The 21,407-nt window shown below is 36.7% G+C and overlaps 1 protein-coding gene across 1 annotated transcript in view; it reads right to left on the reverse strand.

Moving 5' to 3' along the window:
• CCDC38 (coiled-coil domain containing 38) overlaps nt 1-21,407 on the reverse strand; it is a 38,088-nt gene that overhangs the window by 2,195 nt on the left and 14,486 nt on the right. The window contains exons 8-15 of the mRNA XM_011365945.2: nt 18,276-18,439; nt 14,408-14,475; nt 11,956-12,047; nt 10,250-10,319; nt 8,679-8,830; nt 6,976-7,111; nt 2,609-2,814; nt 409-502 (exon numbers count right to left, since the gene is read on the reverse strand). Of these exons, the coding sequence (XP_011364247.1) occupies nt 409-502; nt 2,609-2,814; nt 6,976-7,111; nt 8,679-8,830; nt 10,250-10,319; nt 11,956-12,047; nt 14,408-14,475; nt 18,276-18,439 (982 nt within the window). The remainder of the gene's footprint in view (nt 1-408; nt 503-2,608; nt 2,815-6,975; nt 7,112-8,678; nt 8,831-10,249; nt 10,320-11,955; nt 12,048-14,407; nt 14,476-18,275; nt 18,440-21,407) is intronic.

A 21,407-nucleotide genomic window follows, 5' to 3' on the forward strand; every position in this document is an offset into this window, starting at 1 on the left:
ATGCAGATGAAACTTAGCAGTAGTTGCCTCCAGGGAGGACAGGAACTGAGAATGACTTTCACTGAATACTCTTGTACCTTTGGAACTTTAAACCATATGTTTGTACTACCTCTTCAAACTTAAAAAAAAAAAATAATTCTCTAGTTTCATGAACCTGGAGCTAAAGAAAAAGAGGGGAGGGGACAGGTTTCTTTTACTAAAAAGTGGGTCTAATGGAGAATTTAACTAGTAATTCGAATTAATCTAAAAATAACAAGGAACCAGAGAGAGACCAGTTGAAGCTGTGGCCAAGAAAGATTATTTCACTAAAGTTCAACCTGGATAAGTTAGATGAATTAAGTATTTTGTTTTTATACCACAGGAGTCACACATTGATGTAGCTGGACCTATTAATAACAAAATACAAACCTTTTTCTTTGGTTGTGCTACCGCTCTTTCCAGTGCAGCTTTTAGCCTTTCCTCCTGGTGTCTTTGTTTTTCTTTCATTTTCTCTTCACGCAGCCTGTTAAGAGGGGGAAAATGTTCTTAACTATAAATCATAGACAGGAAAAAAGATCTACGTCATTACTATTCGGTAACGAACGATCTAAATATTATAAGATTTACTTTAAGGTTAAATGAAAATAATAATTCATCTTTACCCATAACTATGGCTTTTGAATATTCAGGTGAAATCTCAACAACAGATCTTGTTTGTGTTGAAATACGAAGAAATTTGCATGTCACCATTTTAGAGGAAGTAAAACTCTATCCTGATCTTGGTCTAAAACAAGCACCTCAGCAAAGCCTTCTTGTCACTCCATTCACATTTCAGCACTTTAGAGTTTATCTGTACACCGGCCACATGAATTCACTTCCAGTTATCACTGCCCGCCCCCCCCCACCCGCTGCTTTTTAACCTTTTTATTGAAGTATAAACTATGCAGAAAAGTACACAAATCACAAATATATAGTTCAGTGAATTACCACAAAAAGTGTATTTTCCAGTTAATCTTTTTGAATGGAATTCTCAAATTAAGACCAAGAAATGCTATTTGTCTTGTTTTTGTTAGGGTTGTTATGAAGATAAGTGAGATGACCTGTGCAGTCGATCTACTCCAATGCCAAGTGCAGAATAGGCACTCAATAAGTGCTGGCTATTTTATGGATATATTTTAAGTGTAACAGTTACCGAACATTTTTTATGCAAAATTAAGTATCATGTTAGGTGCCTCCAAACCATGGGGAAAATCAACTAAAATTCCCTTTGATAAGAATGATAAACAATTAGAATTAGATTTCTTGTATCACTACTGAAAATAACACTTTGATGACCATTTCCCACTGTAAAAAAGATGCAAGTATTACTAGTGTAATTAATCTCAGGTTATGTTATGGAAGGAGTCATTTTTCACTTACAGTTTTTAAAAAATTTGCTTTATATTTGATAAAATTCCATCAGGATCGCCTTAATATATTCTGGACTTCATCTTTATATGGGGGAAACAATGTCTCCCATACACCAAAAATATAAGTAAGAGATAACAAAATATCTCCTATAAATGGCTAATATTTGAGTGCTTAACCATGTGCCAAACATGCTTTAGTGCTTTTACATAGATCCTTTAATTCTCACAACAGCCCTACAAATTATTACTGCCATTATTACTGCCATTTTACAGATAAGCTGAAGTTTAAGAGAGGTTATGCAGCTTGCTTGAGGTCACAAAAGTTGTAAATGGTGGAACCTGGACTGAACCCAGGCAGGTCAGCTCTCATGCCTGTACTAGGAGCCATAGTACTAGTCTGCCTCCCAACATGGTTTTTTTTTTTTTTTTTTGCTATAACATGAATATATTCTACTTATAAGAATTTTCAGTGTACCATATAATACTAGGGATCATATATTTATAATAATCATTGTCTCATAAATAGTACATACATAAAATCCTTAACTTAACTTGGTATGGAAATTATTTGTAAATTGGTGAATTCTCCTGAAAGACCCCAAACTAGGTAAGGATGTGTGTGGGGGGGGAGGTGCAGTATTTTCCAGGAATGATAATTCTCATGAGCTTGTCTTGAAGAATAGATGAGTTAGTGCGTAAATGCTATTTACAGCAGTTACACACAGGAAAACCTTCATTGCATGGCTCTTTCAGACAGTTCTTACATAGATTGAGTGTCTCTGCAGTTTTCCAGTGAAGGGTTTCTAATCTATGCCTTGGGATTTTCACAAGTGCATTTCTCCTTCCACATGATAGCTCTTCAAAAATTTTCTTATTAGTAGTGAATAGTCACCTTGAAAATTCACTTTTCCAAATGAAAGCACCCCTCTCCCATCCTAATCTAGGTCAGTTGCCCCGGCGAACTTTGTTCACCTGGTTCCTTTCTTTCACAGTGCTCATGCACCATTGGTAATAACACATTTATTTTATATGACTCTTTGATGACTATGTCTCCACACTAAATAGCTTTACGAGGAGGGCAAGCCTGGCTTTGGTTCCTCCCACAGTATCTCTGTACGGTCATCCTTGCCATATAATAATAAAGACTGGCTAAAATGTGGAATCCAAGCAAAAACAGCTACTCATTCCGTCATTCACTACACTTATATAAGACATTGTACTTTTGCCGTCGTTCTTTCTGTTTTATCCTCTCAATTGCCTCCACGTTTTCTTTGGGAATGGATTCAATGAGGTCACTCAATTCCACCAGGCGAGACTCTACTTTTACCAGCTTTTGAACTGGGTTGAGGCTGCCAACCTCACCATCTCCAATGCAGACTTTGTATACTTGATTAATTTTTTTACTAAGAGAGTCTATCAGTTTTTCCTGAGATTGAGAAGAAAAGGAGAGCAGAAAACATAACATCACTATTTGCTTGTCCAATAAATGTAAAGTTCTGTTTTACTATATTATAATAAAGGCTTTTTATGCTACTAAATGTTTCTTTGTTTAAAAGAAAAACTTTAATATTACATAGAACGGTGAGAAAACGCAGTGATACTTATAACAATTTATAGTCAGATCATTACCAAGTAACGTGGATTATTTAAAATATTTTAGCCTAGGTATAAAAGTAATTATGACTATATAATCTTTTTGCTTGAATATATTCGTATATCTCATTCCCTTAGCATTCAAGTTGAGGCAACATATACATTTTAAATCCTTTTTCCAGTCCAGTGCATTTCCTCACAGCACAGCATGTGAGCTCCATGATAAAACTATAATTATCCTGTATGATAGTTATTTGCATACATGCCTCATCTCCCTTTCTAGACTGTAAGCACCTGGAAGACAGGAGCTATTTCTTATGCTTATACTTGTATCTAAAACAGCGCCTTGCACATAACTGCACATAATAAATGTTTGCTGAACAAATGAATGCACTCTCTCAGAGGAAAAAAAATTACAAGCAAACGGATTCCAAGGCTGGCCTACAAAAACCTTTTGAGGAGTTAGAATTTCATTCCGTCCATTGGGAAGCCATTGCAAGCATTCTAGTCTAAGCAAAGGCTTAGGCCAGACCTTGCTGATCACTGTACCTGGCTATTGCACTGTTTTAACTGGGGTTAGATATGCCAGAGCTTGTAGGTAACATGTTTCAGGACTGTGAGAAAATTCTCCACTGTGTACTGGGCATCCTTGGTTAATAGGGCCTCAAAAAACTACTGGGCAAAGTAAGTCATTCTCCAGATAGCTTTCTGCCCCAATTCTTGTTTCTGCTCAAGAAAATGAGAATCACCCCCTTTTTTCTCTATTAAAATTATGCTTTTTCAAAGAAAACTTGGAGTACAAAATAATATAAAAAGAAAGTAAAATAAAAAGTCCTATTTGCCATAAAGCCCCTTTTCTCTCCCTAAATAACATTTATTATATTTCCTATTTAATAACATGTTCCTTTAGAAAACTAAAAATACAGAAAAATATTTTTAAAAAGTAAAATTAACCCATCAAGGAGCTAAAATGTATGTTGCATATGAAAAAAATATTGCTGCAATGTGAATCATTTAAAAAAATATATTGAACACTGGTTCTGAGAAAAAGCAACCTTAATATGAGAATGGTTAGTAGCTGACAGAAATTTCTGAAGACTTCTTGAACACCAAAGAGTTTTTTAGAAGTGAATGGGCAGAGGCCTTTTATAACGTCTTTTTTTAAGTTCCCCTTGTCAAACAGGAGAGGAAAAAACAAAGATATTTTCTTAAGATAACAAGGTAAGAATAGCCTAAGAAACAATTAAGGAATGAGATTAAAGAAAATACTCATGAAAAAGTGAGGATCTGGCCCAATGGAGTAGAAAGCAAAGAAAAAGGGAGCTCAAGGCTGAGGCCTACTTATGACGGAAAAGGCAAGTGTCAGTCCAATCCCTGGAGCTGCCACCAGATGGCAGGCCCAGCCCAGAGCATCTCAGGGAAGGGGCTGCTAAGAGGCTGCAAGAGATGGTTAAGTGTTCCTGCTTCAATGCGGCAGGATTCTGAATACCGGGTCAAGTTCCGACAATGAATGGGAAATGATCTGACCAGAGCAATGTTTAGAAGGAATAATTGTATCAAAGCTGGATAGGGGAGGGGGTATATGTCTAGATGTCATTTAAAGTTCCTTTCCAACTCAAGAATTCTGATTCTAATCCATGTCACATTCTGTGTGCTTACTCTAAACAACTCTTCCATTTGAACTGGATCAGCTCCCTGTTCGAAAAGTTAAACCAGAGATGAATACACTCTGCAAATTGAACAATGGAATAGCTTACATTCCATTTCATGTTCAGTGAAAACAACTGCTACACAAAACAGCATAATGTTGAGAGAAAGAAGCCAGATAAGCTAGACATTACGTGATTCCATTTATTTGAAGTTCAAAAACATGAACTGTAATTGATGGTGAGAGAGTGAAGATAGTGGTCACCCTTGAGGGATAGAGACTGGAAAGAGGAATGAGGGAGGCTTCTGGGGATGCTGGTCATGGTCTCTTCTCTGGTATAGGGGATAGTACATGCATATGTTTACTTTGAGGAAATTCTTTGAGAGGTACACTTATGATTTGTGCACTTTTCAATTATCAAATTTATAATTTTAAAAGTAATAAATCCATGAAAAATGCTTTTAAGGGATTAAGTACAGTTAGGAGTGTAAAAGTTTTGAAAGAATAAAAAATTTATTTTATAGTGATCAAAGTTCCAAAGTAACAATTTATGAACACCAAAATTAGGTGCAACTATGCTTATTTACTCATAAAGGATTGTGTTTTGCACATTTTGAGATCTGAAAGGGAGTGGGCAACTGGAAAAATTCTAAGAAAATAATATTTTTCTTCTGCCTGTTTCTTTCTTCCTGCTCTCACCTTTTCTACCCCAGCATTTTATATCTCTAGGACGGAGTGCATCTTCCCAGAGTGTAATACATGAATGCCAAAATTATAGTTCCAGCCAAAATTATAGTTCTGACCAAAATCTTTAAGAGTATTTTAAAAAGTAATTTTCAAATCAATTGTACCTTCTTTGTTTAGGCATCTGGTTGCCTCAAAGTTTAAGAGTATTAAAAATGATATATATATATATATATATTTTTTTAGCTGCCCTAAACTTGGATGAAGGGGGCTTGGTGGGAGGGGGAGATACCACATATTTCATGTCAATCTGCTTCAGAATTATTTCAAACAGAATATTTCAAAACAGAAGGGTGGAAACAACCCAAGTATGAATGGATGAATGGATAAATAAAATGTAAATAAATACAGTAGAATATTTTTCAGCCATAAAAGGAATTCTGATACATGCTACAACATGGATGAAACTTGAACATGTTATGCTAAGTGAAATAAGCCAGGACAACTACTGAATGATTTCATTTATATGAAGTACCTAAAACAGGCAAATTTATAGAGACAGAAAGTAGAATAGAGATTTACCAGAGGCTGGGAAGATAGAGGACTGGAGATTATTGTTTAGTGCATACAGAGTTTCTATTTGGGATGATGAAAAATTCTATAAATAGTGGTGATGGCTACACAGTATTGCAAATATACTTAATGCCAATGAATTGTACACGTAAAATAGTTAAATGGTAAAATTTATGTACGTTTTACCACAAAAGGTAAGGAAAAAACTATTGAAATGAAAGGTGTCATCACACTTGCTCTAGCAAGGCACGCCATATCCCCTCCTAACTCAGGGTACTGTACCACTCCAGGAAATATGTATGTGTAAAGTGATGCTTTTTGTAACCCTGCCCACCTATGGGTAGAGGTGGACAATCATCTCATACAGTTTCCCCAAATCTACTTCTTTTCGAAAATCAAGTTCATAACCGTAATGTGATATTAGCCTCACATATTAGCTTGAATTTTTATTTGAGATTTTTATAAGGAAACCAGTGTTAGCTGGAGTCGTGGGTCTAGAAACTAACCTAATCATCATCCAACAAACATTTATTGAGCACCTACTTTACAGGGACACTAAACTTAGCTAAGATGAGTAAGAAATCTCTGCCCTCGAGGGGTTTGCATACAGCTGGGAGAGACTAACATATAAACATATAACTGCACTACTGTGTGTCTCAGGTGCTCTGATGAATCCATGCAGGCCCAAAGAGGCCAAAACCTGTTACAAGCTCAGTGTTGGTCAGATATTCCATTCAGAGTATATCAGTTTTTCCTCTCTTATTTTCTCCTTAAATTAATGCCAAAATGATCACAGGCAGTGAACTATTTCCTATGTATACACTCTGACTAAAAGAAATGTATTTATAGGGGGGAAATTCTCAGCAATATTTTAAGAGAACCGCAATGCCAATTTGAATGCTTTCTATCTACTTAACTATATAAATTGACTGTTAGATAATTGACAGGTTAATTCCAAGCTGATTTTCTCTCTCTCTCATCAACCTGGGACTTGTGATTCGCTTTCATTTCCCCATTCCAATGTTTAATATACAGTGAATGCAAATTATTATCATGAGCTGAAATAAAATTACCATAGGCAATGATTACCTGGGCATCTGAATTAAATTGTCCAAAATTAAATAGCCTGGACCTTAATTCCAGTTCTGCTGCTTTTTCCTCTTCTCTCACACAGTTAGCCTTAAGCATTTCCTTGTGCTCCAAAAGAAATTCTATGTTGCTATTTCTATTGCAAAAGAAGAAAGAGACCTTTGTCTGTGGTTTAGTGAAATAAACCATCAGTCAGGAGCTTCAACACTCCTTCCAGAACATGTATAAGCGTCCTATGTCTAGCAAGCCAAATCTGAGTTTTTATTTTTAAGACATTGCCCAAGGACAGGTTAAAATGAGAAAAATAAATGCACAGAGGCTGCTTTTAATTTCCATCAGGAAGCATTTTCTTCCTCTCTACTACTTTTGTGGTTCCCGAGTCCCCAAATAGAGAGCGGCAAAGCTGAGGTGTCAGGAGCCCAAGTTGTGGGTACATCTATTATATCTGTGTTCACAAACCTGGTTGGTTATCAGACTCTGGGGAGCCCTGAGGCAAAGTAGAGTCCTGACTTCCTCACCTAGAGATTCTGATATAGATCTAGAGATGGATTCTGACAGAGATCCCCTTTTCATGCCTACCCCACCCCCAAAAGTCATATGGTCAGAAGTTGGGGACACCATATGCTGTGAGGATTGGGAAAGAGGAGATACGGAGTAAAAGGATGCATTAGTGGTAATGGGTGACTATAAGATCGTTTAATGTGGTTTTTGACCTACTGTTTAAAAAGATTGCCATCTGCTGGCCCAGAAAACTTGGTTCTACACATTTTTTTAATGGGTAGATTTAAAGATCTGTTCCTTGTGACTCAGTTATTTCAAAATATGAATATAATAATTATAATAAGTAATAATATAAAATTTTAGAGTAGCAAGGAATGTGAGTCATCAAATCCAGCCTCCTTCCCCTGATAAATCTCTTTTATAATAGCCCTGATATATTGATATGTACATTACAAAATGATACAGTATTTAAGTCTCAAAATAGCTGTTTTGCTGAGGAGAGTCATAGCAAAGGAAAATGCATTCTCCTATGAGAATCTAATGCCTGATGATCTGAGGTGGAGCTGAGGCAGCGATACTAGTGCTGGGGAGCAGCTGTAAATACAGATGAAGCTTTGCTCGCTTGCCCACTGCTCACCTCCTGCTGTGTGGCCCAGTTCCTAACAGGCTATGGACTGGTACCGGTCTGTGGCCAAGGGGTTGGGGAACCCTGATATACAGCATAGGGAATATTGTCAATGATATTGTGATTGATAGTGTTGTATGGTGTAGATGGTTACTTCTTTGGTTACTTTGGTCAGATGGTTACTTCAGATGATGACCACTTCTTTAGGTATATAAATGTTGAATAAGTATGATGTACACCTGAAACTAATATAATTTGTTAGCTAGATTTTAATAAAAAAATTTTTTAATAAAGGCATTAGGTGACATTTCAACTCTTTTTAATCTTTTATTATTGTAGCTAGGAAAAATATTTCGACAAGTGAAAGGAAGTAGGGACTAAAATTAAACTAAAGCCAGTCTCTTCTGTATAAATATAACTTCTACCTTTTAGACTCTATAATGTAAACTATTATTAATAAAAATCCTACCCTAAATCCAGAGAGACCACAAGGAACGACCACACATGAATAAGTTGGACTCTGTCTCTGGTCAGAAATCACTTACTAGAATAAAACTACTTGTTCTTAATGACTTACATTTTATCCTGTATAAGTTTTTCTCTTTTATTCACATCTTCAAGATTTTCATCAACATCTTGGGAATATTGTACCAAAGTAAGATTCTGCTCTTCCAGCTCTGTGAAGACTTGAAGTAACTCTTCTGGTTCTCTGAAATAAAGTTCTGGCTCCTAATCAATCAATAATAAAGAATATAATTCACTTAAAAATATGCTGCCTGTGCACCTGTGACATCTAGAAAAATGCAATGGGGTAAAGGAACACCATTCCCATTATGAGGCAGACATAGATAATGGCAAAGGAGCCTATTTCCATGTGAGAGCTGGCCCTCAGGAAGAGAACATTTAGGGGAGATGAAAGGTATTGGAAAAAGGGAAAAAAGATCATAAGGAAAAGAAAAAATCAAGGGTGGAGCAGAAAATGAGGCAGGGGCAGAAAAATGGAAAGGTGAGTCTAGGGAAAGGCAAGGCAGAAGAAATGGAAAAAAGACAAAGACTTGGTTAAGTGAAGGTCCTCTTCTCCCTATATTTTAATTATTTTATATTTTCCAAAATTTTAGGAATAAGTGTGTATTAAATTTAACTTTTAAAAAGATGGGTATTTGCACACCCATGTTTATCATATTTCCTATAGCCAAGAGGTGGAAGCAACCTAAATGTCCATCAACAGATGAATGAGTAAAGAAAACACAGTATATCCATACTGTCGAATATTAATTAGCCTTAAAATTACGATGGAATATTAATTAGCCTTAAAAAGAAGGAAATCCTATCACATGCTACAACATGGATGAACCTGGAGGACATTATTCTAAGTGAAGTAAACCAGTTACAAAAAAACAGATACTACATGATTCCGTTTTTATGAGGCATCTAAAGAAATCAAACTCTTAGAAACAGAAAGTAGAACAGTGATTGCCAGGGGCTAGAGAGAGAGGGTATAGGGGAGTTGTTCAATGGGCATAGTTTCAGTTTTGCAAGATGAAAAAGTTAAGCGATTTGTTGCACATCAGTGTGCATATAGTTAACACTACTGTAAACTTAAAAATGGTTAAGATGGTAAATTTTATGTTTTGTTTTGTTTTTTAATTTTATGTTTTTTACCACAATAGAAAAAAAGAGGACTTGGGTTAGGTGTGTTATATATAATAATGGATGGTGTTTTAAAGTGCTTTTTGTTCCTTTTGAGTTTCTGAGTTTATATTTGGGTTGGGGTTAGCTGAAAGTCAGTCTTGTAGCTATGAAGAGCTATTTTGTTAAAGGTCAGTCTATCTTACAGTTTAGCTACTCAACATATCTCAAGCCCCAATAAAATCATAAGCAATCAGGAGGTGGCTATTTTTATAAGAAGAGTGTAGATAATATATATCTCCTAAATTATTACCTTGTTATAGACACTTATTTTTCATAAAATGTCTGATGACAAAAGATGAACTATATGTACAATTAGGGAACAGTACTGAAATCATATTTTCTTCTGGAAAGTTGTGGAATATTTGAAATAAGAAATTTCAAATTTCCAAAGAAGAAATGAGCATCTATACATTTCACCAGACAGAATAGCTAAATCAAGAAATATAACCTAGTTACCAGGTCATAGTCCATATCATCATCTAAAGTGAATTCCAAACTGTCTTCTGAACTTAAACTGTCAGGTGGACTGTAAAAGAAAAAAGAAAAAAAAAATCCCTGATTTCTGAGCCATTTTCTGTCAACACTTTCACTTCTAAATTTCCTTTGGGACATAACTGTAACATAGTTTCCTTCAATAACTATTTTAGCCTTTCAGGGAACCGCTTATTACAAAAATCAGTGGATTCCATAAGTATGCAAAAGAAAATCAGATTCACCCAGACAAGGGTTACATATGCAAACAGTGAGAGCACAAGGCGGGGCATATCGTACAGTACGAATAATTCAAGGTGCATCTATAAAGCAGCGACAACCTACATTGCCACATCCATTTTGTCCATTTTAAGGCAGTCTTTTTGAGAAGCTAAATATGCTCTAGTGCTCAAAACAAAGCTTGTACCCTGAGTAATGCAATATTGATTTGTCTTTTTAAGAGAAGATTTTACCTTTTAAAATATCTGCTGATCAGGTTGGGGAAATGTTAGTTGAGAGGATGGGTGATGAGATGATACATCCTTACTGTGTGCCTTGCAAAATGGCTCTGGAAAAATTCTTTAGGGAGGATATGTTGAAAATGATGTGACTATTAAAGAAATAGAAACTTTCAAGTAGAGGGGCGTGATGATGGGAGAAAATAAATGCGTAAGGGGGAAGGAGGAGAATTAGAGATACATGAAAAAATGAAATCATGGGAACCATGAATAGAAAGAGTTACTGGGGCCAAAAGGAGACAAGGATGGCTCGACAATTTGTAGTCTGTGAGCCTGGAATAATGGAAATAGCACTAACAAAGGAAAACAGTTTAAGGATGGAATAAGAGAAAGATTAACATTTGTGTTGTTCCTGTTGAGTGTGAGGGGACAAAATACCTACCTGGAGCTGCCCTTTAAAAAATGGGAAATAAAGTGTGGGAAAACAGAGCAAAGGCCATACATACCTGAACATGAATACTTGGGGACCGCGCCCCGAGAAAGCATCTGATACTATTGTCTACCCCTCTTTTCTCTTGGACTCAGTGACATCGCTTTCTGATCAGCCTTCTCCCACCTCTGAAACTTGTTACCTTTGTTAGTTCCTTTTCTACAAAAATGTCTGCAGTTCCTCAGCTTTCTTCCCCTCGTTCTACCCATTCTTTTGGGGTGATCTCATCATCTTCTCACATCTTCTCTTGGATTCAACCACTGCTAATGTACTAGTGATTCCCACATCTCATCTCTTTCTCTCGAGCTCTAGACTTCAATGTCCTACTTCCACTGGACATCAATAGCCACTTGGCTGTTCCATAGAGAGCGAAAACTAACATCCAAAATTATACTTTTGATCTTCCCCTTTAGGCCTGCTCCTCTTACTTGTCTGTCTTTCTTGCTAGATGGTAAGCTACTTGAAAGCAGAGACTGTCATTTACTTATTTGGGGGCCTACAAGGCACTCAATAAATATTTGTTGAGTGGATGAAAGAAACTATGAGAGTAGTGAGCTTTCTGAAGGGATGAATGTGGTGTCTGCATATTCCTATGTTTAGCAATAGATGCAGAAAAGGCATTAGGCAAAATTTAACACTCATTTATGATTTAAAAAAAACTTTCAGAAAAATCTGTATAGAGAGGCCTTCCTCAACTTGATACAGTCTCTACATCTACAAAAATTCTACAGCTCACATTTTACTTAATGGTGAAAACCTGGATCTTCTTAAGACAGGGAACAAGGCAAGGATATCTGCTCTTACTACTCTTATTCAACATAGGAAGTTCTACCCACTGCAAAAAGGCAAGAATAGGAAAAAAGACATACAGACCATAAATGAAGAAATAAAACTCTTTGCAGATGGAATGATGGCCTACATAGAAAATCGAAAGAAATCTTAAAAAAATAATAATAATAATTTCTAGAACTAATAATTGAGTTCAGCAAGGTTAGTATTCAAGATACAAATACAACATCAATTATATTTCTATATACTAACAATGAACACAGGACACTGAAAATACAATACCATTTATAATTGTTCAAAAAAGAAAACTAGAAAAGAAATACTTAGGTGTAAGTCTAACAAAACGTATAATACGTGTATGCTGAAAACTATGCAAGACTGATGAAAGAATCAAAAATAACTAAATAAATAGAGAGACATACTATGTTCATGGACTGAAAGAGTTAACAGTAAAGATGTCAATTCTCCCCAAATTGATATACAGATTTGTATTAGTTTGCTAGGGCTGCCATAACAAAGTACCACAAATGGGGTAGCTTAAAAAGAATTTTATTCTCTCATAATTCTGGAGGCTGGAAATCCAAAATCAAGGTGTCAGCAAGGCCATGATCTCTCTAAGGCTCCAGGGAAGAATCTGTTTCATGCTTTTTAGCTTCTTGTGTTGCCAGCCATCCTTGGCATTCCTTGGCTTTGAAGATTCATCGTTCCAGTCTTTGCTTCTGTTGTTACATGGTGTTCTTTCTGTGTTTCTTCTCTTCTTACAAGGACATCAGTCGTATTGGATTAAGGATTTACCTTAATGACTTCATCTTAATTTAATTACATCTATAAAGATCCTATTTCTAAATAAGGTCACATTCTTAGATACCATGGACCAAGACTTTAACATATCTTTTTGAGAGACATAATTCAACCCATAACAAGATTAAACGCAATTCTTATCATAATTCCAGCAAGATTTTTTTTGAAGATATAGACAAGATTATTTTAAAATTTATATGGAAAGACAAAGGAACTAGAATAGTTAGCACAATTTTGAAAAAGAAGAAGTAAGAAGAATCTGTCTACCTGATTTTAAGACTAGTAGCTATAGTAATCAAGATCAGGTGGTATTGGTGGAGGGACAGCCACATATATCAATGGAACAGAATTGAGAATCCAGAAATAGACCTGAACAAATATGCCTAACTAATTTTTGACACAGGTGCAAAAGCAATTCAATGGAGAAGACATTTCAACAAATGGTGCTGAAATAATTGACATCCATAGGAAAAAACAGAAACCTCACATGTTATACAAAAATTGACCCAAATGGATCACAGATTTAGATATAAAACTATAAAACTTCTAGAATAAAACATGAACAAATCTTGAGGATCTAGGGCTAGGCTAAGAGTTCTAGACTTGACATAAAAAGCATGATTCATAAAAGAAAAAATTGGTAAATTAGACTTCATCAAAATTTAAGTTTTGCTCTATAAAAGACCCTGTTAAAAGGATAAAAGGACAGTCTACAGACTGCGAGAAAATACTTGCAAACCATGTAGTCATAAAGGACTAATATCTAAATATAGAAAGAATTCTCACAATCCAACAGTCAAAAACAAAACAGACAATCAAAATATATGAATAGACATTTTACCAAAGAGGGTATAAAGATGTAAACAAACACATGAAAAGATGTTCAACACCATTAGCTACTAGGGAGATGCAAATTAAAAGCACAACATACCTATCAGAATAGCTAAAATAAGAAAATAGTGAAAATACCAAATACTGGTGAGGATGTAAAGAAACTGGATCCTTCATACATTGCTGGTGGGGATGTAAAATGGTACAGCTACTCTGAGAAACAATTTGGCAGTTTCTTTAAAAATGAAACATGCATCTACCATCCAACTCAGCACTTGTGGTCTAGGCATTTATCCCAGAGAAATGAAAACTATGTTCACACAAAAGTTGTACAAATTTATGTATAGTAATTTTGTTCATTATCGTCCCAAATTTGAAACGATCTGGATGTTCTTCACCGAGTGAATAATTAAATTGTAGTGTGTCCATACCATTGAATACTACTCAGCAATAAAAAGGAACCAACTATTGATAGACCCAACAGCTTGGATGAATCTTCAGAGGATTATGCTTAGTAAAACATCTAATCTCAAAAGGCTACATACTATATGATTCCATTTATATAACATTCTTTAAATAATAAAAACTTAAAAGTGGAGAACAGATTCGTGGTTGTCAAGGACTAATGAGAGGTGAAGGGGGGGAAGTAGATGTGATTATAAAGGGGCACCATGAAGAATCCTTGTGACAATGTTCTGTATTTGACTACATCTTGACTGTATCAATGGCAACATCTTTATTATGATATTTTACTACAATTTTGCAAGATGTTACCATTGGGGTGATCTGGGTAAAGGGTACATGGGATCTCTCTGCATTATTTCTTGCAACTGCATGTGAATCTACAGTTATCTCAAAACAAATGTTTGATTAATAACAAAACAGTGACTGCTGAATGCTGCAGTAGTGGAGTAACCTCGGTGCCCCTGGAATTCAGAGGATGGTGTCTGTGTTGACTTTTGTCATGTGTGATTGTCGTGGACACTACTGTGCTGGCCCAGATTTCTTCCTTGGGGCTGTGTACCCAACCTGGCACCAATATATTTTCTTAAAGCTTCTGTGGCTTAACCAAAGTTGAAACAAACAAACAAAAAAGCTTTATGATCCTACTGTGGCAATTTTGAATGACTTGGTGAAATTGCAAACATACAGGCCAGCAAAGCAGCTTAATAAACAATTGTGCAGTAGACTCTGAGAGGCAGAGACCCAGGATGCAGGGGGCAGGCTGTTTCTGCAAATAGCAGTTGCAGGCACTCATCAAAGAATGCAGGGAGGCCTGCTGGGTGTCCACCAATGGATGAATGGATAAAGAAGAGGTGGTACATACGTACAGTGGAAAATTATTCAGCCATAAAAAAAGAATGAAATCTTTCGATCTGCAACAACATGGATGGACCTAGAGAGCATTGTGCTGAGTGCAGTAAGTCAGACAGAAAAAGACAAATGCCATATGTTCTCACTTGCATGTGGAATCTAAAAAACAAAATAACCAACAAACAACAAAAACAAACTCATAGATACAGAGAACATTTTGATGGTTGCCAGATAGGAAGGGAGTTGGGGGGCTGAGTGAAAAAGGAAAAAGGATTAAGAACTACAAATCAGTAGTTACAAAATAGTCAAGAGGATGTAAAGTACAGCATAGGAAATATAGTCAACAACATTGTAATAACTATATGGTGTCAGATGGGTACTAGATGTATTGGGGAGGATCACTTTGTAAATTATATAAATGTCTAATCACTGTGCTTTACACCTAAAGCTAATATAATAGTGTACATCAACTCTAATTGAAAAATTAAAAAAAAAATTTAAAAAAGAGTGCAGGGAGGCCTGCGAGAGCTCAGTCACCTCAGGAGCACACAGAAACACAACTGCTACCTCCAGGATCTGTTACAGTGTGTGTGGACGCATGTTATACATGTTGAAGAAAGACTAAAAGAGATACTTGCTAAAAAACATTCACAGTTTCCCAGAGAGTTAATTAAGTATATACTGTACTTTGATATAGATAGTTTCTTATTCTCCATGTTGAAAGTGGGCTTCTTGCATGGTTTTCCTGTTCAAAATATCCAGGTGAAGTCCATGTCATTGGCGATGGCGGTGATGAAAAGAAATAACATGTAATTAGAAATTAATCCTTATTACTTGACGCAAGGTATTCATTTTTCTGCATGGAAATGCCCAGTGCTTTTTAAAATTATTAGAATGATAATCATATCGAAAATGGAGCTCAAATTGGGTTCTAAGCATAAGAATAAAATCAAAGGCACCCTGGTGATGGGGGGGTATTTGTCAAAAACAGGATATATGTCACAAATCAGGGACACAAATTGTGAAATATAAGCCATGGTTCTATTTTTACCCAATCTTATATATTTCTAATCACAGATTTTTTTTAATTGAGGGAAAAAATTAAAATGATGGCCACTTCAATCATTACACCTTGTGGAGAAACCTACCATGGCCACATACAAGTTGCCCACACATCAATGTCTGCCCTGAGCCTGGTCTGAAACTGAGCAGTGGGCAAAAATGGTCTTGGATCTTTTCATCCAGTGGGACCCCTGGGTCCCCCCAGGTCACCTTTCCTCTCTTACGACTGCCAGTCACTTTTCCTGCCAACCTTTCTTGAGGCCTCTCTCCCCAACCTTTGTTTTCCAGGTTAGCTTACAGGTCCTTGATCTCCACTTTGGGATGAGCACCTTCTCTGGCTTTATGAGTGAAGTCCCAGATCTTTTGTGTTACCTTGGCTACTTTTTCCCAGAGAACAGTCTTCTGAAAACGATGCCCTCCTGAGGTCCTCAGTACTGCCCTCTTTTTTCTTTGTGGTTAAAGCTAGAAATGGAAAGAGAGGAGAGAGGGAGGAGGAAGCAGGGAAAATCACTTCTGTGAATGAAGGTAGAGTCATTGTGAAAACTTCCAGAGACAGAAATATAAGATGGGGACATTGTAACCAGCAAATGTATGATGTAGACGGCAAGGGCTAGGCTCTGGAGCAGGCAGAATGGATGAGGACTGACTTGCAGAGCATGAGGAGGTCTCTATGTCCTGAATCAGTCTGTCATCACCTCTAAATTCTCAGTGTGAGCCATTCAGTCCCCTGGCCCAAGAGACTCATTGCTTTCTGAGCATCCTCTAATTGGAGGACAAGCCTAGCAGCACTGAATCAGGCTGTTAGATGCAGATACTGCTCACTTTTCTTTCTCATTTGATTTCTCTTGTCAAACACCATCTATAGAGTTTAACCAGGTATCATCACTGTGCTTGATATTTCATGCACAATATTATAATTTAATCACACTCAACACAGTGGAAGACACAAAGGGAACTGAGCAGAACAGCTATCTGTGGCATGCTGGTAAATGTTTAACAAACAGCTCCCTGGGAAAATATTCTCCCTGATTTGTAATTTACTGATTTCTGTGAAGTATTCATACCCCGTAGTCTCAGGATCAGCTCTCAGCTGAAGACTCTGCACTCCCTCAGAACTCTGTGTAGCTTTCTCCTCTCTAGTATTCTGCTCTGGGGATGCCAGCCACTGTGACCTCCCTAGACCCCCAGCTCATCTTTACAATTCATGGGAACTGCTGGGCCCACCTGGGTGCCCTCCTTCCTAAGCCGCACCCAGGAAACTGTTCCTAGGCAGAACCCCAAGGCCATCATAGTGCTCATCTCATTTGTTTCCTCTCTCTAAAGTATTACTGTGCATGGCTTCCTGATGTCCAATGTCTGAAAACTGTCGCTTCTGTTTTTCAGACTTTTCAAGCAGGAGGGTATCTGGTTCTTGCTACTTCGAAGTTATTAGAAGTTGAAGTCTTCCCATTTGACTTGTGCCCCCACTTTGATCACTTATTGAATTCTAATATATATAATAGGATCTATTTCTGATCTATTGAGCTGATTTCCAAACACCAGTACCATACTATTTTAATTCCTGAGACTCTGTCATAATACGTTATATATCTTAAAGTATTAGTGAGACCCCCTATTACTTTTTTCTTTCAAAAGTATTTGTTTATTTTTCGAGATGAACCTCAGAATCATTGTGTAAAGTTCTCCCCAACCCAACACTTAACTCTCTGACAAATTTTCGGTAACATTTTTATTATAATTCCATAAAACTTCTATTCAGAAAAATTGGCAGCTTTAGAATATCAATATTTCTATCTTAAAACATGACATAGTTTTCTATCTGTTAAATCTCCAGGTCACACAATTCAAATTATTATTGCTTCCTTGGGTTTAATTTCCTTGTATATTTCCTAATTAATAGTCTATTTAGATTAATAGGTGAATAAAGTATAATTGACTTAGTGTCCATTCACTCTACAGAACCCTTTAGTAAATTCAAATCGTTTTTCAGGTTTTTTTTGTGGGCGGGGGTTCTAGGTATGCTATCATTATCTGTAAATAATATATTTTCTATTTCTCCTTGTATATATTTTTATTGCTTTTTTCTGAAATTAACCCGAGTTTCTAAATTAATAATATATAGTATCAGAGATAGTGGGTATCCTTCTTTAGGTTCTTACTTGAAATAAAAATTCTAACTATTTAATAAAAAAATAACAAACATGCAAGCAGAACATTTCAGAATTAAGGCTATTTACTTAATGGAAATTAAGAATATGTGACTCACTTGGCAATTTTTTAGGAAGCACGCCGTTTATATTTTCCTTACTCTTTGACATCTGTAACCTTTTCAGCGCTTGCTGGACTTGCCAATGTTTTGGAGACAATTTCAGAAGAAAAAGTCCATATTTCATGTACTCTTTAAGGAGGAATTCTGTTTTTGATATTTCACTACTCAAAGAAAACAAACGTATGATTATATACATCTGTGTGAAAGCATGTTCTTTTTTTAAAAAAAAAGTGTTTACAAAATTCATTCTCTTGATAATAATTTGAATAATCATTTACTTACCAAAAATTGTAAATAAGACCATAAAAATATGGACATCAATTATATATGAGATGAGAAGAAAGAAACTGTAGGAATGATATTTGAATAAAACAAACCCCAAGATATGCACAGATAGGACAGACTGATGATAGTTTGACCCTACTTATTTTATTTCTGAGGGAACTATTATATTAAGTTTTAGACATAGGGAGAAATTAGAATGTAGCAAAAGATGGTACTTATGTGAGGAAAAGAAAGGAAACACACTCAACAAGCAACTACTACGTACCGGGCAATACACAGGACACACTACAGATATAATTTCATCTTCGGTACAACACCTTAAAATAAGTATTATCATTTCTATCTTCTGGAAGAAGAAATGAATGACTTGCAAAGTCATCTATCTGTCTGGTAAGTGGCAGAGGTAGCACTCAAACCTGGATCTGTCTCAGATGCCCAAGCTCTTGCCAACAGTACCCAATGACCTGGATTGAAAGTCTTTCCCCAGCCAAGTGGATTCAGAAGGAATGCTGAAAGTAACTATGAAGGCCCTCATGAAAGTGAGCTTCGCCCTTACCCTTCAGAGCCTTCCTTATTCATACCCTTGTCAATACCCTTATCAATATCACTCCTATGTCAGTGTCTTCAGCTTCGGTACTTCTTTCGATCAGAGCCTTTCTGAAGCCTGTGTGTGCGAGTGATATCCAAGAGTCAAACCTGGATGTTTTTCTCTATGGTCAAGTGTATCTCATTTGATCTCATTTTAAATATCGAAAGAAGTTCATGCATCACCCACCAGTCACAAGATACTGGGAGCCCCTCGTCCTATCATTATATTTTTTAGGCCGAAAGCCTCCCAGATGTGCACCTGAGAACAGGGTTAAGATGACTAGAATTGCACGGCTTCCGAGCAAAAACTTCAGAACCAGCTCCTTTCCTCCTTGTAAACAGATTTCCAGCCCTACCTGCGGTACACGATCTCCCTGGGACATCTCAAGCCCATAAAGAGAGAAAATGGAAATAAGTGGCAGGCACCTGCATCCCTTGCTCTGTTACCAGCTTGTTTTCCATTATATTTTGCTCCCTGCTAAGATGATGACACATGTAAACAATCAGCAAGTCCTCCTCCGCAAGGCTGGTTGGAGGGTTTAACCGGGTGGTCACTGTCATAAATCCTATGCAAACATAGAGGCTGCTACTCTATAAATAGATAGAACAGAATCATCTAATTACATTACGGAGTGAAGGAGGGAAGGGAATTGTCCATCATAGAGCGCCTTAAACTAGGCTCCCAACATAGAAGAGGCTGCTGTATCGGAATGTTCTTGAAACATCCATTTTGTTAGTAACAATGGGTTTCAAAGAAACTACCATCCAGTTCATTCCCTGTAGTTGTTGTCCTCTCCCCCCACCACCCCCCAGAGTTTAGGGTGTAACTCTAGGACTTGGTTTTATTTATTTATTTATTTGTTTGTTTGTTTGCTTATTTTTCAAGATTTTATTTTCTTTATTTGATGGTAACGACAAAGACTAGAGTTCAGGACTTGGTTTTAGAGGAGGGCTAACCATCAAATCCTCAAAAAGAAAAAACAAATTTTAGCATAACTTGATCCCAAGACGACAATGTCTCCTGGATCATGAAATTACTGTCCAAGGAAATACTGCCCGTTATAATTGTCAGATGATTGTGAAATGAATCCCCATTGTGGTGATGTTAAAATGTAGTGCCGGGGCGGGGGGGAAGGTGCCTTAGAATGAAAGAAAAAAGACACTTAGAAAAGAATTTGTTTACATTGGTTTGCTCCTTTTCAGCTAATTTCTTGGCTTCTGTGTTGACAAGTTGAGGAACTTTTCAGCCAGAGATCACTACACTGTCCCTATATCCAGGCTGGGACGATCCTCGATCGACAGATCACTCATTTTAAAAATATGGTCCCTCTTATAAAATCGTCAACTGATAAGGATTATCCTCACTTAGGTCTTGCTAGGCACAAATAAGTTTTAATGGGGCATGGGCACTTGATAAGGGATCCTGGCCTCACCTTTTCACTGCCTGTACCTCCATACTCGCTTTCTTTAGCTCTGCGGTCATTTGGAGTTTGTTTATAGTTTCTTGTGCTGCACTGAAAGGTAACAGAGATTTGTTAGTTTGTTTTGTGTTGTGTTCTAAGAAACTGAAAAGAAGAAAGAAGGAGGTAAAAAGCGATTTTTGCCAGAGTGAAAACAAACGAACATTTTAAGGGCGTCTACAGATCTCTGGTCATTTTCTCGAAGGAACTCTTCAAAGGCCATTGCATCTTCTTGGAGCTTTGTTTCTGCTTTTAAGAGTTGCCGTTCCCTCGTTGCTATGTGATTATCAAATTTTGTAATTGTATTTCTTTTGGTTGACAGAGAATACTAGGAATATTGAAAACAAAAGTGCATCGAGAACATTATTCCACATTTCTAGTACATTTCAACAGTCTCATAACAAAGGGGAAAATGATCATTTGTAAGTTATCACTTGTATTAGAAAAAAGTGGTATGCCCAAATCTTGGGGTTATGGACTTTATTTCATGAAAGAATTTTATTTGGGGGATAATTAGAAGGGAGACTAATTCTCCTCCTCCACTTTCATGAAGAGGCTCAATATCGTTTGGTCAAGTGTATCTCACTTGATCTAATTTTAAATATCTAAAGAAGTTCATGACTGTGCCCCACAAATCAAAAATAGCTACATATTCTTCCAAAGAGCAGGTCCACCTGGTATCACCCACAATGTCCCACCAATAGTTTCTGAGCATTGGAAAACTGAGCTGTCTGCAGCCACAAAGACTCTGCCCATAGGTAGAACCAAGGGAGAATCAGGTTCCAATGCTGTATGT

The sequence above is a fragment of the Pteropus vampyrus genome, unplaced genomic scaffold (assembly GCF_000151845.1).
Source record: "Pteropus vampyrus isolate Shadow unplaced genomic scaffold, Pvam_2.0 Scaffold116, whole genome shotgun sequence".
Lineage (NCBI taxonomy): Eukaryota > Metazoa > Chordata > Mammalia > Chiroptera > Pteropodidae > Pteropus > Pteropus vampyrus.